The following is a 25,645-nucleotide window of genomic DNA, read 5'->3' as shown; positions in this document are numbered from 1 at the left end:
TTCCATCTCACTCAGCCACAATCCCCGCTGGTTTTCAGAAGTTTGGGGTACTTCTCAGCACTGCAACCCTGAGGTGGGGATCCTGGTGTGGGGCTGGAACCCCTTGCTCCTCAGAGGGGACCTATGAAGCCAGGATATTCCTCTGGGATTTTTAACCATCCCACATGGATGTGGGACCAACCCATTCCAGGTCTCTGCCCCTCCTATCAATCTCAACATGGTTTCTTCTTTATATCCATATATCCCCTGAAAGGGAACCTGTGGCACATCATCCAGCTTTAACTCCTAGAATTGTTATTTTGGCCAGTGCTGCAACAGAAGCATTATCCTCCAGTGCCATCATTCCTTTATTTACTTTTGTACTATGTATGTGCATGCCTAGCTCCACTGAAATTCCAAGCTCATTTAAAGTCAAGTATCAGCTTTTACTTAAAGTTGAATGCCTCCCATGACAACTTTGTACTTTTAAAGCAGTACATAGAAGCATTGCTTTGGAGAAGAATTTTACATTAAAGCAGCGGTTCTCAACCTGTGGGTCGCGACCCCGTTGGAGATCCAACGACCCTTTAACAGGGGTCGCCTAAGACCACCCTGCATATCAGATATTTACATTACGATTCATAACAGTAGCAACATTACAGTTATGAAGTAGCAATGAAAATAATTTTATGGTTGGATCACAACATGAGGAACAGTATTTAAAAGGCCAGAAGGTTGAGAACCACTGCATTAAAGGAATGCTACTATAATATCTAAAACCATTAATGTAAAACAAAGGACAAAAAGAAGGAGTAAAATAAAGACCTCAATAAACATCAAGTTTTATGACAGCAGCACTGTTCTTTACCTGAAACTTTTCGAAGCCTCCTTGTGGGAATTTCCAAGACAAATATATTGTGTTTTCTTCCTGCCCAAAAATTAGCAGGTCTGATGGTGGTTCTGGACCTAGGGCAATGAAATAAGACACAGCAATGATATTTTTTTAAAGGTTCTGCCATTATCTTATCTACACTGGACTGATGACCTTGGACTATCACACTATGAAAGAGAGGACAGGATACCTAGGTTTTTCTAGTCAGTTTTAGCACCATCTGATCTCATGCAAGCTGTTTACCCTGAGTCCCAGTCTCCTCATCTTTATAGTGGAAGGAAAAAAAGAATTTTCTAGAAAGCCTTTTTCCACAATAAAATTATATGAACTATGGATTTTCAAAAATATTTTTCTCATAGGAGAATTCAGTGTGCAGTTACTACAATTGGGATTTTTAACTTAAAATTTTATGGCACTGCATAAAGTAAGAGATGCACCTTTTCCCCTTCTTAAAGTTCACAAATTCCTTTTTCCTTTAAACATTTTATCTGAGAAGGTTCTAGAAATTTATTTTTCTAATCAGTAACATGTCTCTACTTACAAATCATATTTCAAATTGAAATGTTGCATTGCTTTCCTTAATTGGAAGAAATGTGATATTAACATTTCATTGGAATCAAATAATTTCATCTCTAAATTCAAATTTTGCATGAGATTTTGTCCCTATTTACATACTAATTTAATTTATTAGAATTCAGCTAAAAATTAAACCTGTATTGCTGATTCACAATTCTTTTTATTTTGTTTTTTAGAGTGCATATTGCCTTCCTACTGGAATTAATTTATCACCCCACATTACCATTATATTTTAGCTCTGTTTTGTAAATTTTTTAATATCCCATCTACTTCTAAATGGATTTGAGGTGGCTTTCAAAGACAGGGTGGTACAAAAAAATTATATATCGTTAAAGACACAAGTGAAATTGTCAGGGAAAACAAAGCCGGAACAACAACCTCTAAAAACATATTATTAAACAGGGTAGAAATGAGGAACTTGAGGTCCAAATAGAATAATGATTTCTACAAAGTCACAGAGCCAAGAATGGGTAGAGTCAGGCCTTCCAATAACACAGTGACTCTTCTACTGAAACAGTGGTTATAAGGACAGAATTTAATGGGAAATGTGGGTTCAAATCCCTGTCATCATGTATAAGCTACTGAAATTCTCTAATCCCCACTTTCCTCATTTGAAAAAAAGTACCTCATTATGATTGATAGAATAAAGGTTGTCATTGAAAATTAAGTGATATAAATCATAAAAATTCTTTGCAAGGTGCTTGACAACGAACAATCATTCAATGTGATGAAAACAACAATGATGACAATGGTGATGGTGATGTTGACAACTATAATGACACACGCAAATCTAAGAAGGTTTCACTGATATAAAAATAATGAGTTACCATTTTAAAAAGTGAAGCCATTTCTCATTTATTTCTGGTGTGTGTGTGTTTTTAGGATGATTTTTTTGAGAGGCAGCAGTATCATATCAGTTAGCTTAGACCTGGGTTAAATCTCACCTTAAATAATGAATTATGAATGCCTCTGAGCCTTAACCTACATTTTAGATAATCTTGGGAGAGTCAATGTGGTAACTTAAGCACATAGTACCATGTTGATATATAAGTGCTCGAATTTTTTAGTTTCTTTCCCTGGAATTGATTTGACTGCTGCTGCATTTGCCGGAGCTTTCCCTTCCTCCACATGGAAAATTCTGAAATTAAGCCTCCTCTCATTCTCCTAGGGCACTGGTACTTGCGTGCACATTCAGGCAACTATGACCTACAGATGACAGGGTTCTTTGGAACATGTCTAAATATATTCATGTATGTAAGTGATGCTAATAAGGTCAGAAGAGGCGAATTGAACCCAAATAATGCAATTGAAAACACAGTGCCATCTATTTTTATCATAGTCCAAGGTTTTTGTTTGGCTTTCATAAAATGTTATAGTTACAGTCAAAATGTTAGAAAAATATCAAGTATTTCATAATGATAGTGCCCTGGGATTTAGGGCACTTTGAACTTTCACTAAGAACTTTGAATTTCATTTTAGTAACAAGATTTTATACCAAGGCAGGGATGATTATTCTCATTTTCTAAGTGTGGACATAGTAGTTTTGCCCAAGGTCACATAACTAATAAGTGATAGAGGCAGGAATATAACTCAGGCTTTCTCCATATTTCATGCAGTGTTCCTTCTCAAGCATGTCACAAACTAGTTCCAAATTCATTCATTTTAAGTTAGATATTGGCTTTAAACAAAACTATTCCCCTTATTTCTACCCATGAAAAGTTAATCAAATATAAAGTGAACTCACAAGTGCTAACCATGAGGACAATAGGATGGCTTCTCTTTAATCCCTTGGTAGTTATAATGCTAACTGAAAAGTCAGTCCCTGGAGAAAGGTTATCAAATGTGAATGTCCTACACAGTAAAAAAAAAAAAAAAAAGTCACATATTAAGATATTTAGCTCAGAAACATTGGAAAACACTATTATCTCACACTACCTGAAGAAATAATGTTATATATGTTTGGTTTTTATTGCCTATCATGGAAACAATGTGTCATGCTTAAGCACAAATGGTTAATTAGAAACCACATCTTCTCACATGGAGAAATTTCATATAAATCAGAGTGTATATTATACATACAAGCAAGACAATATCCTGAAATAACTCATCATTATCTATTTGCAGAGATAAATTTGGCTCTACACATCAGTTATTCTAATTACATTATAATCCAAAAAGTTTTCTTGCAAAGTTTTCTAATATCAATTTATATTAAACCATTTAGTTTATGAAACATATATATATAATGTTAATTTTGTGTTCCATGTAACTTGACATAATTTCTTTCAATGTTATCATACCTTTTTGTGGAAGGCAGGATTTCTTCTTTTGTTAACCTTTCACTGGATATTGAAATAATGTACCCATCCAGAAGACTTCTGGGTGAAGGCCAGTTAACAGTTACTGCACTTGAGTTTCTCCTATGGTTCATAAATTCAACTGCACTTGGGGCTGTATCATTTAAAGCACACACGTAAGATAACATTTTCTAACATACTAAGCACCTGCTTTAAAACAGCCCTGAAACACTCCCAGGATTTCTTTGATATTCTTCAAACTCTGAGGGTAGCCAAGACATTTCTTTTATTCTTCTTAGTAGATATGAACAGTTAAAAGTCAAAAGAGGAAAAAAGCCAACAAGAATCATTTTAAACTTTAAAATAAAGATGATGTGTATTCCACTAGCATTGTACTTAATATTTCCCTTGCCTTTAAAATGTAGGAAGAGATTATATATTGGTCTTGTACAACCACGACCCTCAGAAATATTTAATGATTTTTAGGACTCATTCTAATTAAATACCAAATAGTGACAAGGTTAACCATCAGGAAAGTTAATTGCAATCTAAATATGAAATGCTTCTCTCCTTTCCTGAGAAAAAAAGTTAAATTAAATAATATATATTTTCTTTCCTCTATAAAATTCTTCCATGTATAAGAACAAAATGTCAAGATATTCTTCTCCATTCCATTCCTTGTTATTATAGTAAAAGAATATTAGACATGACCAGTTTCTAAATATGAAAATATTTATATATAGCATCAGTGTCAAGAATAACTAAAATAGTTATTTCAGCAGACTAGTTGACAATTTTACTTCACCTAATTGTGAAAATATACATTTTACATATATCCTTCCCAATCATCCTTTATTTCATATGACAACCATGGAATAAGTTACCATCTGCCACTGGGAGTAAGTTGCTAACATGGAAAATGGTACTTCATTGTCTACCTAACTGAACAATGGAGAAATTAAATCCGAAATGGAAAATTTGATCAGACCCAGACAATTAGCCACCCTATTATCTAACAATACATACACAAAAAAAGGTTGTGCTAATCCATATAAGAAGAAATAGAAAAAGAGACAAGAGAAAACACTGCCAGGCCATAAAGAAAATCTAGGGAAAATGTACTATTTACTAAATCTTCCTTAAAAGCAAACAAACAAACAAACAAAAAACCCACAAATAAATATTTGATTGAACATTGAATAAGACCAAAAGTGTTTACACGGCTGTACCTGTCTGTATTTCTTTTATGTTAGGAGTGCTGTCTTTAAAACCTTCTTTCTCTGTGCGAATTGAAAAAGTGTACACTGTAGCAGGCTCCAGGTTAGAGAATGTTGCTGCTTCTTGCACTACCTTCTGAACCTAGCAACCCAAAACAATACATTTGCAAGTTTTCATGTAAGAAGGGCTCTATAATCTAAATAAGCAAAAAAACTTGGGGGTTATTTAATTTCACTACTATCCAATATAAGAATGCAGTAATATTGAATTCAGCATGAAAGATTCAAGTTTAATTCCTCCAAGAGCCTTTTATAACGTACCATGAAAATGTCAGCACAGTTTATGCATGTGATTTCATAATGCTGAAAATTCCCATCAGCTCGATTCCAGAGAATTTCTATGGAAGAGTCTGTAACTTTGCCCTCATGGATAATTGATGGTGCCTCCAAACCTACCAAATACACAAAACACACTTAAATTCTTCTTGGATGTTTTCTAACTGGGTTTTTCTTTTAATTTATCCCTTTAAGGGGCGCAGGGGGATAGGGAAGCACAATGTGAAAAAAGAAGAGTAAAGTTTATTAATCAACTATCTCTATATACTAATTAAAAATAGTTGTTTACACATACAATGACAGTTTATAAAATATGATAATCAGTCGCAATACTCAGAGTCATTGAAATACCATTACAGGCAGCTAATTTTGATGTTGCAGCAAAACTACATTCAAAAGAGAAAGAAGAGATTAAAGCTTTCTGAAACTATTAGCATAAGCTGAAAAGACAACAGAGAGAAAAATATGAAGTCTAGACAAAGTAAAATAATCCTCTTTGTATCAAATATTGGCTGAACCTAGAAACAAATTTTTATCTGCAGAGTTTTTAATGGTTATTTTTCTAATTTAAAGGATCCTATTTAGCATAAAGGCAAAAATTATTGCAAAAAAACTGACAGTTTTAAACTATCGTATATATTGATATATTTTACTGCTTGATATCACAATATTGACATTTTTAGATAATCAAGCCTAATTATTTTCAAAGACAAGAATTGTCAAAGAGAATGCTACCCATGAGCTTTATAATATAAGGAAGAGAGGCAGAGAATACATATATGAAAAGTATATAAAAATTACAAGCAAAAATAAAATATGTACTGAGCTAATTATAAATATGTTAAAATACTATTGAAAAATGTGACTTGTGACATCAGTTTGGGAGTATTTTATGGAAAATTTAAGTTTAAACAGTTGTGGAAGGATTATAATTTGGGAGAAAGAAGAAACTTGGTAGTATAATGATATATGCGAAAAAATTTATAAACAGAAAAAGCAAATCATAAAGCACCTGGACATGGTATAGTCAAAATTGTAATGTTTTTAAAAGTCCATGTGATATTTGTATGCCATTTATTATTCTGTACCATTTATTTCTGCACATACTAGATGAATATCTTAGATAAATTACATATATCCTAAATGTCAAAATCAAGATTTATAGAATTTTTGAGTGACTTAAAAAAAGATGAGTCTAAATCAATATGAACCTCATAACGTAAGTATTGGTATGAATAAATGTAATACGTTTTCACTGTAAATATTCAGAGGTAGGGAAAATATGCATTAGTTCATTCCAGACGAATGGCAGCACAAGGGAGACCAAACACACTTGATGTTGACCTCTGAGAGACACTTTCAAAAAATGTAACCTAGTCCTCACAATCTGCTTAAAATTACTCACATTCCTCACTTTTGGATTCAGCCATTGAAAGTTCTGATTACAAGCACATTTTTGATAATGGGTAGATTAAAAATTTTATGACCTCAATTTTATGCAAGGTTAACTCTAGGCAATAAAAGATCGGGATCAGTAATGAGGTGTTTGCAATTATTTTAAAAGATCTTTAAAAACTATTGCATTACCGTGAGCATAGCCTACTATTTAAAATGGTACACAAACCAAAATCGAGATAAAGCTTATGCAAGTCCTAAAATACTTACATGTTTTTACTGCAGGCACATAATATACATCACTTAATTTAGTCCCACTGATGATGGAAACAAAGAAATTATATTCTGTGCCTGGGGTTAAGTTGTCAACGGTTATTTTATTGTCATGTTTTAAAGGCCTGGTTACATTTGGCCCTCCTTCAGTTACAATCTGTATGCCATCAAACACTCCAATATCAGGTGTTTGAACAAATAAGATTACAGAGGTACTATAACTTTCATAAGGAATAACAATTTGTACTGGTTTGGGCTCTGAAAGGTAAAAAGAGAGATTTATAATTAGTAGGTTTCTTCAAATTTTCAAGTATATTTCTCTGTATTTTGTCTGGCATGTCCTAGAATATGTAAAAATATCAAATGTCTATGCATTAGACTTGTTTCCTATGTCAGCATTAGACAGAGAAACAAGGTGGATCTTTTGATAGACTCTATGTACAAGTATACTGGAAGTACATAATTAACTTTTACCTTTTGATTTGCAGTAATAGTACCAAAAACATAATTAGAGATTTTGCAAGTGGTTATCTTTCTTACTTATTTATTAAGTGATACTTCTGAGAACCTATATACTACAACGAGTACTCAAATAAAATAAATAAGGCCAGGTTTCTGCATTCAAAGAGTTCCCAATCTCAGAAGTAGATGCACATATCACTAACTAGAAACCCAAGTGGTCGAAGTGTTACTGACGTCGGGTAGAAATAGAGAGGAAACCTCAGGGAAATTCCCAGACAGATTTTATTAAGCTTATGCTTGAGCACAAGGAAGGCAGCACAGAGGAAAGGCCTGTGAACTGGCTGGGGGCTGGCTCTGCTTGGCTGCTTTTATAAGCTGGAAAGAAGGCAGGATTGTGTGGGGGGAAAAAATTGGCTTTTTAGACAAAAGCAGGCTTGCGGAATTTTCCATTTCAGCATCAGGTGACTTCCCTTTGCAGCTGCGTTGCCTCCTAACTATGTTCTCACCATGCTGTGAGGGTAAGGTGATGGACAACTCATCATCACCACCCCAGTTAGAAAGGAGATGAAGTCAGCTACCTCTGTTTTTGAGTAGGGAGTGGAGCGGTGGTAACTTTCTTGACTCCAGTTTATCTGGCATTCCTTCTGGCCATCTGGTCTTAGCTTGGCTTCCTGACCACCCGTATTCTCTCTCTCCCGGGGCCCAAGTCCCTATCGTGTGTCAAGAGCTGAGCTGATGACATGAACAAAAAGCTGTTGAGAGGAGAGGAAGAAATATCAATTTTAGCAGAGATAATTGGGGAAGGCTTTCCAGAATCAGTGAGATTTTATCTGAGCCTTAAAGGATAGTACAAGTTTACCAGAAAAAGTGTGTGTGAAGGGGCAGAAGTAGAAAGGAAATCCCAGGCAAAGAGAAAACATGAGCCCCGTGTGGAAACCCAAAAGGCATCATCATGTGTTGGGAGTGTCCAGTTCTTTCTGCTCTCTATTAGCAGAGCATCTTGGCAAGTTACTTCGTCCCTCTGTGGTTTGGTGTCCTCATCCCTAAAACGGGAAGGAGACTGGTATCTACTTTGCAGGGTCATTGTGATGATTAAATGAGAGGCTGTATTTATAGATTAAGTGCTTAGAGCTGTGCAGACACACGCTTAAGCTGGTGAAAGCATGCGGTGTGTGAGAGGAGAGGGGACAAGGCATGGGAGGGCCACTTCTGTGGCCGGACACTGTCTGTGAGAGGCTTCGCATACCAGGCCACAGATGTCAGTCAGTATCCTGCAGGCACGGGGATTTGAGCAGACATTTCATTTCATTTTTAGGAACACAGTTCTGGCACCTGCCTGGAGGACATTTTACACTCTCCCTGACCTCTATTAAATAGCTTTCTTTCACCTCAGCCTCCCACTGTGCTATTTAGAGCAGATTTGAAATTTCACACAAATTCTATTCACATTATTTTTCCTCAAGTCAATTTTAATCTCAATTCTATCTGTGGATTATTGGGATAACATCCGGTATATCCCTAGATTTGTCCCAAGTAGATATCTTCTGAAATATCTATTCTGAAAAAACGTCCTTTTGTCCTCCACAGAATTAGATGGCCTTTTCAGTTCTATTGGTGACATCTGGTTTCAGGCAATGGAAATTATTCTAAGTCACTGTTAAATATTCAATAATGAGATTCTGCTACTTCACATAGAACCAGTAATGTGTAAAAGTATTTAGGCACATACCTATAATTAGCATTCCAGAGCACTGAAATCTGTGCAATATCCATCAACTTATTCAGCTGGAACATATAAATTTCTTGCCTCTTCTATTCTTGGGGTTATGAGAAAATATTCAATACACTAAACATAAAAAAATTTTCATATGGTATACTACTGGGTTTCAAGGCGCTTTTATACATGGTTTTTCTTTTCCAGCTATATTATCTTAACTTTTCCCTTTTGGTCCATAACTAATTTTTTTTGTAGATTTCCTCTTTACATTCCTTCCAGTTCTCTTCAGTTGCAACTCCTATAGTGTAAATATGGCTAGGATGACATCCCACAAGTATCCAATCCATCTGAATCCGTGGGCCATGATCTGTGAAAGCTTCTAAATGTGCCTTGAGCAGGAATTAATAATCTGGGATTAGAAATGAGTGACCAGTGTAGTCATGGAAACAATTCATTTCCATTTTCCTGAGTGCCAAAGACATTTTCTAAGGAGAGACAGAGCTTTAAATAGGCATTGTCTAGTTTAAGTTCTAAAGATATATTGAGTCTGGCCAGTGTGGCTCAGTGGTTGAGCATTGACCCATGAACCAGGATTCCTGATCAGGGCATATGCCTGAGTTATGGGCTCAATTCCCAGTAGGGGGTCTACATGAGGCAACCAATCAATGAGTATCTCTCATCATTGATGTTTCTATTCCTGTCTTCCTCTCCCATCCTCTCCCATCCTCTCCCTGAAATCAATTTAAACAAACAACAAATAAAATAAAATAAAATAAATAAAATAAAATAAAATAAAATAAAAGGTTTTCTTAATATCGACTTTTTTATTTTTCAGATAAATTCAGTGTAGGTGCATCTTAGATAAATAAATAATTTTACATAACATGTATACATTAAAAAATAAATGTATTTTTCATCATCATATACTGTGTTTTTGTCGCTCGAATGAATTTTATTATTTCTTCAAGGTTCTTCACATACGTACACAGTAAGAGATATCAAGTAGGTGTAACATGTTCTCAAAAAATTAGGGTTGGCACGCAGAAGAAATTTGAGTCAGAGATTTTGCTGGTTTTGGCACGCACTCACAAAAAGGTTGCCCACCCCTGGTATATAGAGTCAGTGACATTCCCTCCAGTCGGAAAATGTGGGATTTTCCATCAGTTTCAGTTGCCCAGGGAAATGGAGCCAATGGCCTCACTGAGTGACACATTACACCTGAGGGCTCACCAAGGCTGGAAATGTGTAGAACAGGGCAAAGTTCTTCCTTCTCTTCAAAATTCTATCCTGAACCTCTGCAAGCTCAAGCTGGATAAGATTTCACTTAAAAAAAAAGATATATATTGACATAATCTGGGCATTTGTGATGGGTCTCCACCACTATTACTGTGACCTCAATCCTTACCCATTTTACTTCAAAAGCTCTTTCAGAAGAAGAGGTAGCACTGGGGGCTGTGTGAGGTTTATTTTAATATGAGAGAAAATTAACTAGGCCAAATCAAAGGCTATTATTACAGACAAGGTAGAATTGGGTCTCAGGGACACGCAACTATCTTAAAATTTATTTTTCTATACCAAGAGGTAAAAAGAAAACACAAACACCAGCTCTCCTATAGCTCTCGTTGCCTCAAGAAAACTGGGTATAGTGCATTCCTCCAACAAGGAGGGACTGCATGGAAAGCTGGAACAGTTTTTCTTCCCACTAAGGACGGCCACAGCTCCTCAATGCCACACTCCACTCCTCCTGAAAAATACAACCCACCACAACAAATACCCCCCTAGTGCGTGCTTCATGTCTGAGCCCTTAAATTATATTAACTTCATAAATTAGATACGATTCTTATCTTTCTCATTTTAGAGAGAAGGAAACTGAGGACCAAAAAGTTTGAATGACTTCCCCAAGGATGTAGACTGGTAATTGTGGAGCTGGATTTCTAACCCAGGCAATCCAGTTCCAAGTCTGTGCTGGTAAGACTGCCTTTTCCCAAAGGGCATATTTATGTTTCAAGGTCCATAATAATAAATGGAAATCAAGCTTTGCTCGTTTTTTTCAGAATAATAGAGAGAGAGAGAGAGAGAGAGAGAGGGAGAGAGAGAGAGAGAGAAAATAACCCTTTATGCTTGATTGCCTCAAAGTGTATAGAAGAGAGTAAAACAAGACATAGTAAATAATAGTTATCAACTAATACTAGTTGAATAAATGCATGGAAAGCATTAATTCTACCTATGCACCTTGGAATAGGTTAATATTTATTTTATCTTCTTGAGACAAGTACAAATGATGAATGATAAATAATCTGATGATTATGAAGCTTAAGAACTGAATAGATAGGCCAATAGGATTATAAGAAATAGTAGAACACTCAAACTAGAGATAATTCACCAGAAGGAAAGAAACCATAGGATCCCAGGGAACTGAATAGATAGGCCAATAGGATTATAAGAAATAGATAATTCAGCAGAAGGAAAGAAACCATAGGATCCTAGGCCTGTTTGGCTCAGTGGATAGAGTGTTGACCTGTGGACTGAAGAGTCCCGGGTTCGATTCCAGTCAAGGGCACATGCCTGGGTTGCGGGCTCGATCCCCAATTAGGAGTGTGCAGGAGGCAGCTGATCAATGATTCTCATCATTGATGTTTCTATCTCTCCCTCTTCCTTCCTCTCTAAAATTAATAAAAAGATATTTTTTTAAAAAGAAACCATAGGAACCAGGAGTACATAACAGCTGTTCCCAAACATTTGATGATCTTTCATGTGAATCTGGGAGTAGATTTGCTCTGTGATGCCCTGGAGAACAGATGTGACCCCACCATACAGGACAATTATAGTCATGAATTACAAAATGATCAGGCACTACACTGGGAACTGTATATCAGATTGGCAAGAAGATCTCTGTCCTACCTTCAAACACCAACATTCTATTATTCTTCCTAAAATTTATAGATGTTAATCCATGTTTCAGCTTCCATGTCGGATAGCAGTTTTACAAATAATGCTCAAATTAAACAAAATCAAGAACTGTGCTTATGCCTGAAGCTACAGAGCTAAAAACTTTATGAAATAGATCACTATCTAGAAAATGTGGCAAAAATTTTATATTTTAGATGGAAGGCTGGTTAAACTATGCTAATTTCCATAGAATCAAAAAAAGAATATGACTTTAGAGCTGGAAGCCAATTTTAAAATGTATTCAATGACCTAATTTTTTTTTAGAATGAAAACTTAAGCACTGAAACAATATGGAAACACTCTATCCTCATACTTCTGATAATGGTAGATCTAAGACTAGAGTTCATGTCCCATCTATGCAGTTTAATCTTAGTACTTCCATTCAGCCAATAAATCCTAGGCATGAAATAACTGCTTTCAACCATATCTCTTTCTTAGTATTCGTTATCATAACTTTCTTATGATAATTAACTTTAGGTAGATTTTCTCAGAAATTAAAGAAAAAGTCATACATGAATTTAGTCTTAGTCTTTGGAAGATAAAACAGGGAGATTCAATGTTGGTTGAGTGTAGACACTGCTGGTACATAATTTTTTGAACCAATTCACTTTTCCACCAGGCTGCCCTTACTGATAGCCAAAAGGCCCGTGAGGTCCCTACCTCAGAGTCACCACTATCCACCCAAATTACTCATGTCAAAACCCTAAGTATCTCTCTTCCTTTATTCACCACAAGCACTCCAGCATCAAAGCCTGGGCCACCTACTTCCATAATATGAAATCTACCTGTCCTTCCCCAACTTGTCCACAGTAATCTTTTGTCTACACTCTCCAACCTCTTACACCATTTCCTTGCCTTTTACATATCATTCTTTGCACACAGCCACAGGTAAATGTTTGTAACATAGGTCACACTGTCACTCTCCTGCATAAAACTCTCAATGGCTTCCCATCACCTCAGAATTAACTCAAAAGCATATGCTATATGATCTGACCTCTGAATACCTCTCCAATGTCATTTCTCAACACCTTTCTCCCTATCCATTAGACACCACACATTGTGGCCTTGTTGTTTTTAGATGTACCAAAGTTCTTCCTGTTTCACATCCTTTGTGCTAGCTGTGTGTACCTCAAGTGCCCTTCCTCCATCTAATTCCACTCTGGCTCCTCCTTTACATATCCATTCAAATGTAACTCCTTCTATTACAGCCTGTTTACAATAGAACCCTCCATCCCTCTTCAATTATTCTCCATTACATCACTTTGCATTTTCCTCTCCTAATGTTTATCATAATATAAATATGTATAAATATTATTTAATCATATATTTTCTTTTTACTTTTTAACTGTCTTTCCTTAATAGATTTTTTCAATGATTACTAATTTAGTAAACTTATTTAAGAAAGGACATAGCCAAAACTGGTTTGGCTCAGTGGATAGAGCGTTGGCCTGCGGACCGAAAGGTCCCAGGTTCGATTCCGGTCAAGGGCATGTACCTGGATTGCGGGCACATCCCCAGTGGGAGATGTGCAGGAGGCAGCTGATCGATGTTTCTCTCTCATCGATGTTTCTAACTCTCTATCTCTCTCCCTTCCTCTCTGTAAAAAATCAATAAAATATATTTTTTTTAAAAAAGGACATAAAAATTATTGTTGGCTTAATCCTAAACCTTTTATATACTGTCAATATTTCCTTCCAGTGTGCTACTGTATATCTGTTGATAATAATTGTAAACACTTACATAGCTATGTGTCAGGCACTGTTCTAAGCCCTTACATTTACTACATCAGCTATTCTCAGGAAATCCCATTATTTCTCTTGTTTTATAAGTATCAAAATTGAGGCATTTACAGGTTGAGTAAATGCCTCAAATTCTATACTTGCCCAGGGTTATTCAAAGAGTTGAACTGAGATTCAAGCCTAGATAGTATGGCATTAGGACCAGGTTCTTAATCATAAACAACCGTAAACAATGCTGCCTTATACAAGCAGGGAGCATTGTCAGAATGAAAGGAATAAAAATGACTCCAGCCGTGACTGGTTTGGCTCAGTGGATAGAGCGTCGGCCTGCAGACTCAAGGGTCCCAGGTTCAATTCCAGTCAAGGGCATGTACCTTGGTTGTGGGCACATACCCAGTGAGGAGTGTACAGGAGGCAACTGATAGATGTTCCTCTCTCATCGATATTTCTAGCTCTTTATCCCTATCCCTTCCTCTCTGTAAAAAATCAATAAAATATATTTAAAAAATGACTCTAGTTCCTGAGGCTACCATTAGACAAAGCACACTAAAAATCTACTTAAAACCTGCTACCAGAGGGGTCTATAGAGAATATTTTATAGTACCGCAAGATCAGCAAATATCTGTTAAGGATATAATGATCATCATAATTGGTTAGAGAGCAACCAAAGGACTTGTATGCATGCATACTAGCATAACCAATGGACACAGACACTGGGGCGGTGGGGGCTTGCCTGGGGTGGGAATGGCTGGAGTTGGGGGGAGGGGTCAAGCGGGGAAAAAGGAGACATGTAAAATTTTAGACATTGAATAAATAAAAATAAAATAAATATTTAAAAAGTTTAAAGAATAAAACAAAGCAATAATTAAGGTCTTCTATAGGTCAGGCTTTGTGTGTATGTATCAGGCTTTACTTTAAGTAAACTAGCATACCTTAAATAAAGCTACCTGCCTCTATATGAAATTAAAAAAAAGAATAAATGACAAGTATTTGGTTCTCACTTAGAGTTTGTTGAATAGTTACCAGCTCACTCAAATTCCCATTCATCACTGTTGCCATTCCAATGTCATAAGTCATTCCAGGGATTAAATTATCAATCTTGAATCTATTAGCATCCTTTACAAAAAAAGTCATGACTTCTCTTTTATCTGGTATGGATTTGATTTGAATGTAGACCTCATGGCCATCTTGTGTGGATTCCCACTGAAGAATTATACTGTCCTCCCCCACGTCATCAGGTTTAGCATAAACTTTCTGTGGTGGATTTACACCTTAGAGAAACAGAGAAATAGATACACATATCTTAGTTTACTGTTAGCAGCACTCAGTTCAATATTAATTAGTATTTAAAGTAATTTAAACAAATCCTATATCACCATATCTTAAAAAATAACTGACTTTTAAAGAAAAATGTATTTCGCTATTACTATGTAAGATTTACTAATTATGATTAAGCTCAAACATTACACATCAAGGGAAAGTAGACAGTACTTTGTAAATTCTTCAGATTTTTAAGAGTTTTATTGAAATTATTCAGTCTTTTATCAAATATACATAGGCACCTACTAAGTACCAGGCATTCTCCTAGCACGTAGAGCACATCAATAAAAAATAATCAAGGTTATACAGAAGCTCTTATAAATAAATAGCTAATAAATGCTTTTAATGGTGACAATGAAAATTGAGATCTGCAATTAATTCTGTAGGGGAAGCAACATAGTATCTTGGCACAGTCCCCAAAATAAGAAGGAATTGGGATCTCCTGCTCAACCCATCATGACTGAGGTGTGGTTTCTTCCTTGTGCCCAAGTTCCACCAGATTCCATTGCCATGGAATGAGCCGAGGCAAAGGGCTTATGGGAGAGTAGGCTGAGGATGAAATATGTAATAAAGAGCATGGACTCTGGAGTCCTGTAGGCATGGGTTCAACTTATCAGCCTGTGACCTTCAAGATAAAAATAACTTTTAAAAAAGGAAATAAGAGGGTTTTTTGACCTTGGAAGTTTGAGTTCTCTAAGTCATTGTTTTCTAAGGTCCACAGGATTTTATAACACTTTCATCATCTATAAAATAAAAAGAATAGTAGTACCTAACTTGAAGAGTTGTTATAAGGATTGAGAATGAGAATTTGTTAAAAGTGAGCATTCTGCTTGATTTATATATATATTATATATATATAATGTATACATTATATAATACTTTAGGTATGATAAGTGCTAAATAAAAAAGATAAGGAAACCCCGGTTAGGGAGATCATGAGTGTGGTGATTATGGAAAAAAACTGAGATATTACATAGGGAATTCAGTGCAGGTGTCTTTGAAAAGATGAGATTTTTTAGCAAAACACTTGAAGGAGGCAAAGGAGTTAAAGTTAGACACACAGATTTCTGGAAGAAGAGAATTCCAGACAGAAAAAAAAAAAAACAGCTAATGTAAAATCCCTATGATAGGAGTTTACCAGGCATCTTCCAACACAGAAAGAACACCAGAGTGAATGGAGAGTAGTGTGAAAGGATGAGGCCAGGGGTTCACAGGGAGCCAGGCCCTGCAAGGCTTCACAGGCTTTCACTTTGAATAAAACAGGTAGCAACTACAGGGTTAAATGCAGAGGCATAACCTTTCCTAAATTTTCAAGAATCACTTGGCTGTTTATATCAATAATAGACTATGGAGAGAGCCAATGGTAGACACAGGGGAGCAAGGCCAGTCATCTATGTGAGAGAGTGGTGGCCTGGTTGACTATAGCCCTAAGTGGGGACAAGTGGTGGGATTCTGGGTTTCTTTAAAGAGAGAACCATCCCTGGCTAGTTTGGCTCAGTGGAGAGAGTGTCAGCCTGAGGACTGAAGGGTCCCAGGTTTGATTCCAGTCAAGGACACATGTCCGGGTTTCGGGCTCAACCCCCAGTGGGGGGAGTGCAGGAGGCAGCCGATCAATGATTCTCTGTCATCATTGATATTTCTATCTCTCTCTTCCTCTCTGAAATCAATAAAAATATACTTTAAAAAAAAAAGAGAGAGAGAACCAGCAGGATTTCCTTACAGATTGGGTGTAGGCTGTGAAAGAAATGCAAGGGTTAACAACGCCTTGAAGGTTTTGACCTAAACAATTGGATGAATGAAACTATGTGGAAAGGGCTATGGGTAAAGCAGATTTGGGTAGGAACATCTGCAGTTCAGCTTTGGACATATTCCATTTTAGATGTCTCTTAGATTGCCAAATGAGATATATTGAGTAGGCAGTTAGATATTTAAGTCTAGATTTCAGGAGAATGGTCTGAGCAAGAGATATAAATTTAGGCATATTAACATGTAGATGGTTTTTAGAACTTTGGGACTAGTATTTATCATAAAGATAGCTGCAACTTTAAATTATATTAACTTTCTAATTTCTGAAAGGTATGACACATTTAGAAATAAAGAGAAAATTATTGTGTTTATAATTCATTTAGAACATAATCGAAGAAAATTTCCTTGATACTCTATTACAATAACCAAAGAAAATACTTAGACTTATCTCCTTACACAATTTATTTGAATATCAAGCCTTGTGGTTTTTACTACTATATAACACTCTGGAATTTGTAATGCCTTCCTTTTAGACTTAATTCTTTGTCCTATGCTATAAACTTTACCTGAACTTTTAATAGTTCCCAAGCACAATAATAAATCATTAGTTCATTACGATAAAGATGAATATGGAATTTTAAGTTGTTCAGTAGTTTTACTTTAAATAATCTTTAAAGAATTTATTATGATTTTCATAATTATTTTATTTGAAGAAACTATAATTTGATTTTTAATCTGTTCTGAAGTTTAATTCCTTATCAACATAATTAAACACCCTTTTGAATTTTTCAGGAAAGTATCATTCTCAACTAAACCCAGTCTATTCATCCCATACTTTAATTCCACAAAATCATAGTTGGACTGACTTGGTGTTGAAACTGATCGTTTATGTAAAATTATCAGAAAATACCAGCATAATCCAATTATAAAAACTATTCACAGGTCTCCGGGGTGAAACAACTTCAGATCTTTGTTCTTATGTACTTGCAAACCGTATCCATACTTTTATTAGTATAGGTAATATACTAATTAGATAAGGTAATATATTATCTAATATATTAATTAGATAAGGTAAAATCCTGCTGGTTCTCTCTCTTTTTTTTATTAGATAAGGTAATATACTAATTAGACTGGATGTCTTCCGGACGACCTTCTGGACGTCCTTCCGGACAAAGTCATGGTGGCGAGGCTGAGGCTGAGACGGTTAGGAGCGATCAGGCCAACAGGGGAGAGCAATTAGGGGGATCAGACCAGCAGGGGAGAGCAGTTAGGGGCACCAAGTCGGCAGGGAAGAGCAATTAGGGGGATCAGGCCGGCAGGGGAGAGCAGTTACGGGGATCAGGCCAGCAGGCAGGTGAGCAGTTAGGAGCCAGCAGTCCCAGATTGCGAGAGGGATGTCCAACTGCCTGATTTGCCCCAATTGGGATCAGGCCTAAACCAGCAGTTGGATATCCCCCGACGGGTCCTGGATTGGAGCGGGTGCAGGCCGGGCTGAGGGACCGCCCCCCCCCCTTGTGCACAAATTTTGTGCACCGGGCCTCTAGTAGCTATTATAAACATTTACTCCAGTGGAGGACTGAGATGAAATCTACTGAATGCCACACACAAGCAGAGATTGAGGGAACAACTACTTGGTAAGTCTATGGCAGCCCTGTAAGCACAGAATTCTCTCTGCATTTTCATGGGAGAGGGTCCATTCATTTTTCCATTCTCAAAAGGCTCCATGCCCCAAAGAAGTTAAATTTTACTGAATAAAAAAATACTCCTTCTTAGGTATCAAGGCTCTTCATGTTATGTGTCTAGTTTACTTACATTTTCTAGACTCTATTTACATGACCCTCTGTACTCCAGCCATGCCAATCTACTTTCAATGTTCGGTGTTCAAGTGTTGGTCTCTTCAAAAACCCTTCTCTGGCCAGGCCACAGTGGCTCAGTGCTTAAGCATTGGTCTAAGAACCAGGATGTCACCTGTTTGATTCCCAGTCAGGGCACATGCCTGGGTTGTGGGCTCAATCCCCAGTAGGGGGCGTGCAGGAAGCAGCTGATCAAAAATTCTCTTTCATCATTGATGTTTCTATTTTTCTTTTCCTCTCCCTTCCTCTCTCTGAAATTAATTTAAAATAATTTTTTAAAGCCTTCTCTGGCTTTCCCAGGTATGGCTAGACAGATGCCTCTTCTTTGGCCCTCTCTGTGTATGTACATCTATTTGGTCCTCTTGCAACATTCTGCTGCCTCCTCACTCCCACCTGGTGCACTCCTTCTGTTCCTTTATGACTCAGAGCACCACTCCTCCACAGGGAGACTTCTGTAACCATCCCTACTTCCCAAGTCTGGGCTAACTGATCCCTCTCTTCACTTCCACAGTATCCAGAGCATTCCCCTATAATAGCAATTATAACTCAGCATTACCACTTTTTTAAAATGTATTCATCTTGCTCCATTAGTGGAAGGCAGAGACCAGGTCTAATTCACGTTTGCGTCTCTAGTATCGATTGCAGTTCCAGATACTAAAAAATAATTTGTTGAGTAAATAATAAATGAAAATGAAAAAATATGGCCTTAACCTCAGGGGAGTAAAAAAGCACTGGGTTACTAAATTCTGGACATGTACTGCTGTGTCAGCTTACAGTTAATATACATAGCAAATGACCCAAAATTAAGCATGCAGGCCCAGCTGGTGTGGCTCAGTGGTTGAGCATTGACCTATGGACCAGGAGGTCACTGTTTGATTCCCGGTCAGGCACATGCCCGGGTTGCAGTCTCAGTCCCCAGTGTGGGGCTGATGATCAATGATTCTCTCTCATCATTGATGTTTCTACCTCTCTCTCCCTCTCCGAAATCTATCTATCTAACTACCTATCTATCTATCTATATTTAAAAAACAAGTAAATAAACATGCAGACTCCCTCTAGTAAATAAATAGGTATGTACCACAGGAGATCTATCTATCTATCTATCTATCTATCTATATTTAAAAAAACAAGTAAATAAACATGCAGACTCCCTGTAGTAAATAAATAGGTATGTACCACAGGATATTTTAATATGACTTCAGAATTAATGTATCTCTGAGAAATCCTCCAAGTCTGCCTGTCAGTTAAAAATGAAACTATCTTCTTAAAGTGTAAGGAACTCAGCTAAGCATTTATCAAATGAAGGAGGCTTTGTCTGAGCTCAGAGGAGAAAAACATCTGATATCTAGTATCCAATTGGAAAAATTCTCTTGGTTAGGATTTGCAACACTGAATACATGTATGTTAAGCATTTGCAATTTCATAAACGTTAAATAATATATTTTCTTATTATTATTTTCAAAGACTACCAAGTATTTCCACAAGTATGAGAAGGCTAATTCATCTATGGCTGTGAACATGTAGGTTTTCCACCTCAGCTCTAATATGTTTACATTTTAATGGTGAAATTTCAAAGAACTTTGCATGAAGGCATGTTAAATACACACACGCACGAATACACACATTACATGCAAAGGGATAGGTGTTTAGCTATGCAGTTTCATACAATAGTGTTTTATCTTTTAAAAAAGAGTGACTTATACTTAAAGAGGTCAATAGAATGCTTAAATAAGATAAATTATTATGTTCTAGACAAGGATTCAAAAAACTGTCATGTGGAGGTGAATAGAGATTAGAAATGCATTGGCTAAAAGTCCTGAGATGAAACTGCCCCCTAGCGGTCAAATAATCACACTGAGTAAGAAAATGAATGAAGTAAAACTGATTAAATGTGCAGACCTTCATATTTGTTGGATCTAGTGTTATTAAAGAGAACTGGGTGAACTAATCTTCATATTTTATGATAATTTATTTTCTGGCCACGGCTGTGATAAAGATGTCTTCTAGGAACTCTGGTTGAAACAATGATGATGTTTAAATCTAACTTTAAACATCTAAATTTAGTTATTTAGAATCTATGCTTAAAATTGTGATCCAACATTCAAACGAATATTCAACTGTAAGTATTTCTACCTATATAGGATCAACACAATTAAATTTCATCAAAACAATAGTTCAATATATTCAGTTTATATATGATTTATTAAAAGGAAAAATATGCCCACACTTACCTGTAATGGCTGAAATAGGTTGCTCAAAGCAGCTTAAAGTTCCTCGTTCTGCTACACTAAATAGATATATCAAATAATGGTGGAAAGATTTGAGACCTCTAATTGCTGTTGATATGTTGAGTTTTTCAACAAACACCTCTTCTGATTTATTATCTTGAACATCCAAAGTAGTTACAAGATAATGGTGAAAAGACTCAGGATCTGGAGGATCCCAATGTAAAAATATTTCTGTTGGGGTCACATGAGTAACTGTGACATTTTGGACTGACAACGGGCCTAGGAGATAAAAATACATGCTATTAGTTATATGGGTTGCCAGAATAACCTCTCACTTCTCAATACTTCTATAATACTTTAGTTTAAAGAGAAAGGGAAAACTAAGTTTGAGTCCTGGCTCTTACACTTTCTGGCTCCACTCCCTGAGTAACTTGCCAGCTTTGAACCTCACTTCTCTTGACTATAAAATGGGAATTATAGTAGTAGCTGCCTCGTAAAATTATTGTGAAGATTAAATGAGATAAGGTATCTAAAGCACTTGGCACCGTGTTTGACACACATTATTGTTCAATCGTTATTTTTAATGCAAGCACCACTGAAAGGGCACTCACGGCATTCAGTGATCTCATTTTATGTCTTTTCCCTCTTCTGTCTTGTCAAACTAGAGGGCAGGGACTTCATATTATTCACTCTTTAGTCCCATCATCACCGGAACTTGGCCCTCATCCTCTTACAGAAATATTTCCCCATCGCAAACCATTTCATCCAGTGCCAATGATCTTCCTAGTTAATCCCTACAGATTAATGTTCTTAAAACAGCACCTTGCACATATCAGCCCTAAACCCATATCCGTTCCCTGACCTCCCAACATACACATTCTTCTTGATTCTTTCTTTAGAAGCAATATCTCAAGAGTTAAAATTAAACCACCTGGTTTCCTGTTTGGATCTACTAAGCAAATCATGCTACTCTAGTCAATTTACTTAACCTTTCAGAAGCTCAGTTTTCTCATTTCTACATAGCTACTCCCTGAGTTGAGGTAAGGACTGATAAAATAATGCATTAAGAGTGCTTTGTGGAAGGTAAGGTGAGTCTTAAAATACTATAGACTTAACTGATAACCATCGCTTCTAAGGTTAAGTCTAACCATCTGAGACAGAGACCTCTAGCACTCCCAAATCTTTTACCACCTACCTCTCAAACTGATTTGACCCTCATGCTCAAGAAAATCTTCCCAGTCTGCATTACTCTTCTCCTACAAATTCTTATCTCCATATATTTGCTCATATGTGTTTTTTCCCCTCAAGTTTGAGCCCATGCCTCTCCTTTCCACAAGTCTGCCACTATCAACCACCCTCTGAATTCTAAAAAGCATTTATTAAATGCACCACTGAGTGGGAATTTAAGTTAGGTTTTGCTATATAGTTTTGTTGCATTTCCTTTTATTTCTCACTAATTATCTCCATTGTAACCCTCTTACAGTCCAGACACACATCTGTTTATCTTTTGCTATTAGCAAATATCAAAAATCCATTTCCACAGAAATTTATTATCTACTATGGCCTGGACTATAATGTAGCTGGTGCCATAAGATATAGTTCCTCATAGGTTAATAGTTTAACAGGAAAGCCAAACATATAAACATAGTAATTATAACTTAAAATTGGTAAAGTTGCACGTGTACCTAAAGTGTTAAGAGAAAATACCAGACCTTCAGGAAATATTTACAAATGATGACATTAAATACTTGAAAAATTATAACTTCAGATGTCTTGTAACTTACGTGTTTCAACAATGAATACTGGACTTAGCATAGTTTTAGCCTCCCATTCATTTAGTGCAAAGAGTAAAAAGCTGTACACATGGCCAGGAGACAGAAGGGTAATTGCTTTTTCTGTAGTATTTGGGGGTATGCTCTCAAAATATTGTTCTGCATAATCTAAATAATATTTTATGATAATTTTATATCCTAATTTTAGCCACTTATTCAAATTATTCCAACCATTCAAATTATCCAAGCTAAATACAACTTCAGTTGTTCCAACATCCTTTATATAGATCAAAAGATTTTCCTGCAGAGAAGGTGCTGAAAGAAATATAAAAAAGAATCATTTTAATTACAAATTATAATTCTATTTTAAAAATAATAAAGTGGTGAGATGCATAAATATAATACTAATAATTACATTCATATTTGCAAATATATGGCAATGGAACATAACAGAAAAATCTTGCAAAAAAATAGTTTGATCCAGTTGCATTTTGTTGTAAAATGTAGCAATCTGTTTCATTCTTGGGTAGCAGTGGGAAAGAAAAGATTTCATTTTTCTTAAGGCCAAAAGGTGATCCATCTGTCCATGTGAGATGACCTTCTTTCTGTAATAAGATGTACAAATTAAGCCAATTTAAAGAAGTGTCATATCTTCAAATAAGTGTACTTGGAGATATTTATTAGTTACACCTCTATTATAAAATGTTCTAAGATTATTAAATCATAAACCAGTTTAATATATATTTATGCATAGTTCCTTTATTATGAAGATTCTGAGCTGGGGAGAGAGTTCACTTTCATTCACTCCTTAGCCATATGTATTCAGACCAATTGCTGAATCTCACACTAAGCCTCTATTTTCTCATCTGTTAAATGGGTATAATAATAGAATCTACACATTAAGTTGTTGTGAAGATTAAAGAGGCAGTGCATGAGAATGGCTCAACACAATGCCAGGCAGAGACCCAATATTCATTAGTTGTTATTTTATTTAAAGTCATAAAATAAATCATATGCATCGGGAGTGGTTCTTGATACCTTTCTGCTAAGGGATATCACTGATGGATATCACCAACCTCAATTTTCACAAGCAATGAATATACCTCTAGATAGTCCTGTGGCTACCCTCACTGAAAGGGGTAGTAGGAAAAGTACAAGTTTTGACAGAGATGCACTTGTATTCTAACCAATATTTCTGCCACTATCTATTCTTGGACAACTGCCAACCTCTTAGAAACTAAACTTTTCCACCTGTACAATTGAGATAGTCATAACTACTTTGCATGGATGTCAACAGGTTTAAGACTGTGTATACAAAACACCAGGCATATAATAGGTCCTCATAAAATAAACATAATTCTTAGAAATAATGAACTCTATGGAAACAGAGACTATATCTATATTGTGATTATTATGCCATCCCAGCATCAAGTACAGCTCCAGGCTAGTTGCCCAGATAGGATTAAAGAGAACTACTACCTCCAGATATTCTAAAGACATTTTTTTTAAAGTACATTCCAATTCCACCTAACAGAATGTAGGAATATTGTTTCCTCATGGAGTCTGCTTTATTGCATACATGGTGCTGCAGTTTGGGAAACTTTACAGAGGCTTGAGGGGAATATGTTCCAGTGGTTAAGGCATGAGTACTGGTCAGACAGGCACAGGTTGAAGCCTGGTATGGCCAGTTATTACCTAGGTGACTCAAAAGCTTTCTGAGCTCCACTTTCCTCATCTACACAGTGAGAACAATGATAGTGCCTACCTCATAAGGATGTGGTGAGCACTGAATGAGGGTTACCTATTTAACCCTCACAAAGTAGATTAGAGAGACTAGTACCCTGTCATTCCCTAAGTTCCTGCTGAGTATCAGACCCCAGTGAGGCTAGGAATGCAATGATGAATAAGACAGCCATTCCTTGAAGTTCAGTAACAAACTACCCTTTCAGCGTGGGGGTGAGAGAGATGATTAGTTTCTCATACTTTCACAGGGACTATAGCCCAGCAGGTGGCTTTGATGTCAACCTCAAGAGACCAGCTTAATGGAGAGGTCATTGGTTAATGGACAGTGGTTAAGAGCAAACTCTGATGCGTGTCCATGTGGACAAGTTAATCTACCTGTTCTCCAATTTCTTTACATGTCATACAAGTAAACCACGTCGAATGGTGCTTAGCACTACAGATTAGGATCTCATGGAGAACAGATTTATGTTTGAGTAACAAGATATAATATTAAATAAGTCATCAGGAAGAAAACACAAACTAGACAGAAATCATTGTTTTAGGTCTCAGTTTTTCCTACAAAATGCTGACCCAAATGAAATTTCATGAGATATCCCATCGTGTTAGGAATGTTAGAAAAAAGCCCTGGCCAGTTTGGCTCAGTGGATAGAGCGTCAGCCTGCAGACTGAAGGGTCCTGGGTTCGATTCCGGTCAAGGGTGCATGCCTGGGTTGCGGGCTCGATCCTCAGTGGGGGGTGGGGGGGGCGTGTAGGAGGCAGCAGATCAATGATTCTCATCATTGATGTTTCTATCTCTCCTTCTCCCTTCCTCTTGGTAATCAATAAAAATATATTTTTTTTTAAAAAAAAATATCCTACTCCTAAGTAAAAAACAACAAAACTTAAATTTAAAAAAAAAAAAAGGATGTTGGAGAAAAATGTCACACAACCTTTTGCACGGGTATTGATATCCTACTCCTAAGTAAAAAACAACAAAACTTAAATTAAAAAAAAAGGATGTTGGAGAAAAATGTCACACAATCTTTTTCACCGGTATTGAAAAATCTTCAGATATTTCTGTATCTTTTTTAGTAAAATTAAACTTCATAAACCAGGATATGTGGAGTGAAATAAATAAAATGGAGAAGACTTTCAATGTTTTCAAATTCATA

The 25,645-nt window shown here is 36.3% G+C and overlaps 1 protein-coding gene across 1 annotated transcript in view; it reads right to left on the bottom strand.

Annotated features, from left to right (window-relative positions):
• LOC102263789 (fibronectin-like) overlaps window positions 1–23,240 on the bottom strand; it is a 40,088-nt gene extending 16,848 nt beyond the window's left edge. The window contains exons 1-10 of the mRNA XM_014531635.1: window positions 23,167–23,240; window positions 22,764–23,066; window positions 20,983–21,258; window positions 14,834–15,103; window positions 6,963–7,223; window positions 5,283–5,413; window positions 4,974–5,103; window positions 3,748–3,898; window positions 3,192–3,298; window positions 848–945 (exon numbers count right to left, since the gene is read on the bottom strand). Coding sequence (XP_014387121.1) covers window positions 848–945; window positions 3,192–3,298; window positions 3,748–3,898; window positions 4,974–5,103; window positions 5,283–5,413; window positions 6,963–7,223; window positions 14,834–15,103; window positions 20,983–21,258; window positions 22,764–22,794 — 1,455 coding nt within the window. The 5' untranslated portion in view covers window positions 22,795–23,066; window positions 23,167–23,240. The remainder of the gene's footprint in view (window positions 1–847; window positions 946–3,191; window positions 3,299–3,747; window positions 3,899–4,973; window positions 5,104–5,282; window positions 5,414–6,962; window positions 7,224–14,833; window positions 15,104–20,982; window positions 21,259–22,763; window positions 23,067–23,166) is intronic.
• Window positions 23,241–25,645: the final 2,405 nt, after the last annotated feature.

This window comes from Myotis brandtii, unplaced genomic scaffold (genome assembly GCF_000412655.1).
Source record: "Myotis brandtii unplaced genomic scaffold, ASM41265v1 scaffold82, whole genome shotgun sequence".
NCBI classification, from domain to species: domain Eukaryota; kingdom Metazoa; phylum Chordata; class Mammalia; order Chiroptera; family Vespertilionidae; genus Myotis; species Myotis brandtii.
The sequence above is the reverse complement of the archived record's forward strand: the minus strand, read 5'-3'. Positions and strand labels throughout refer to the sequence as shown.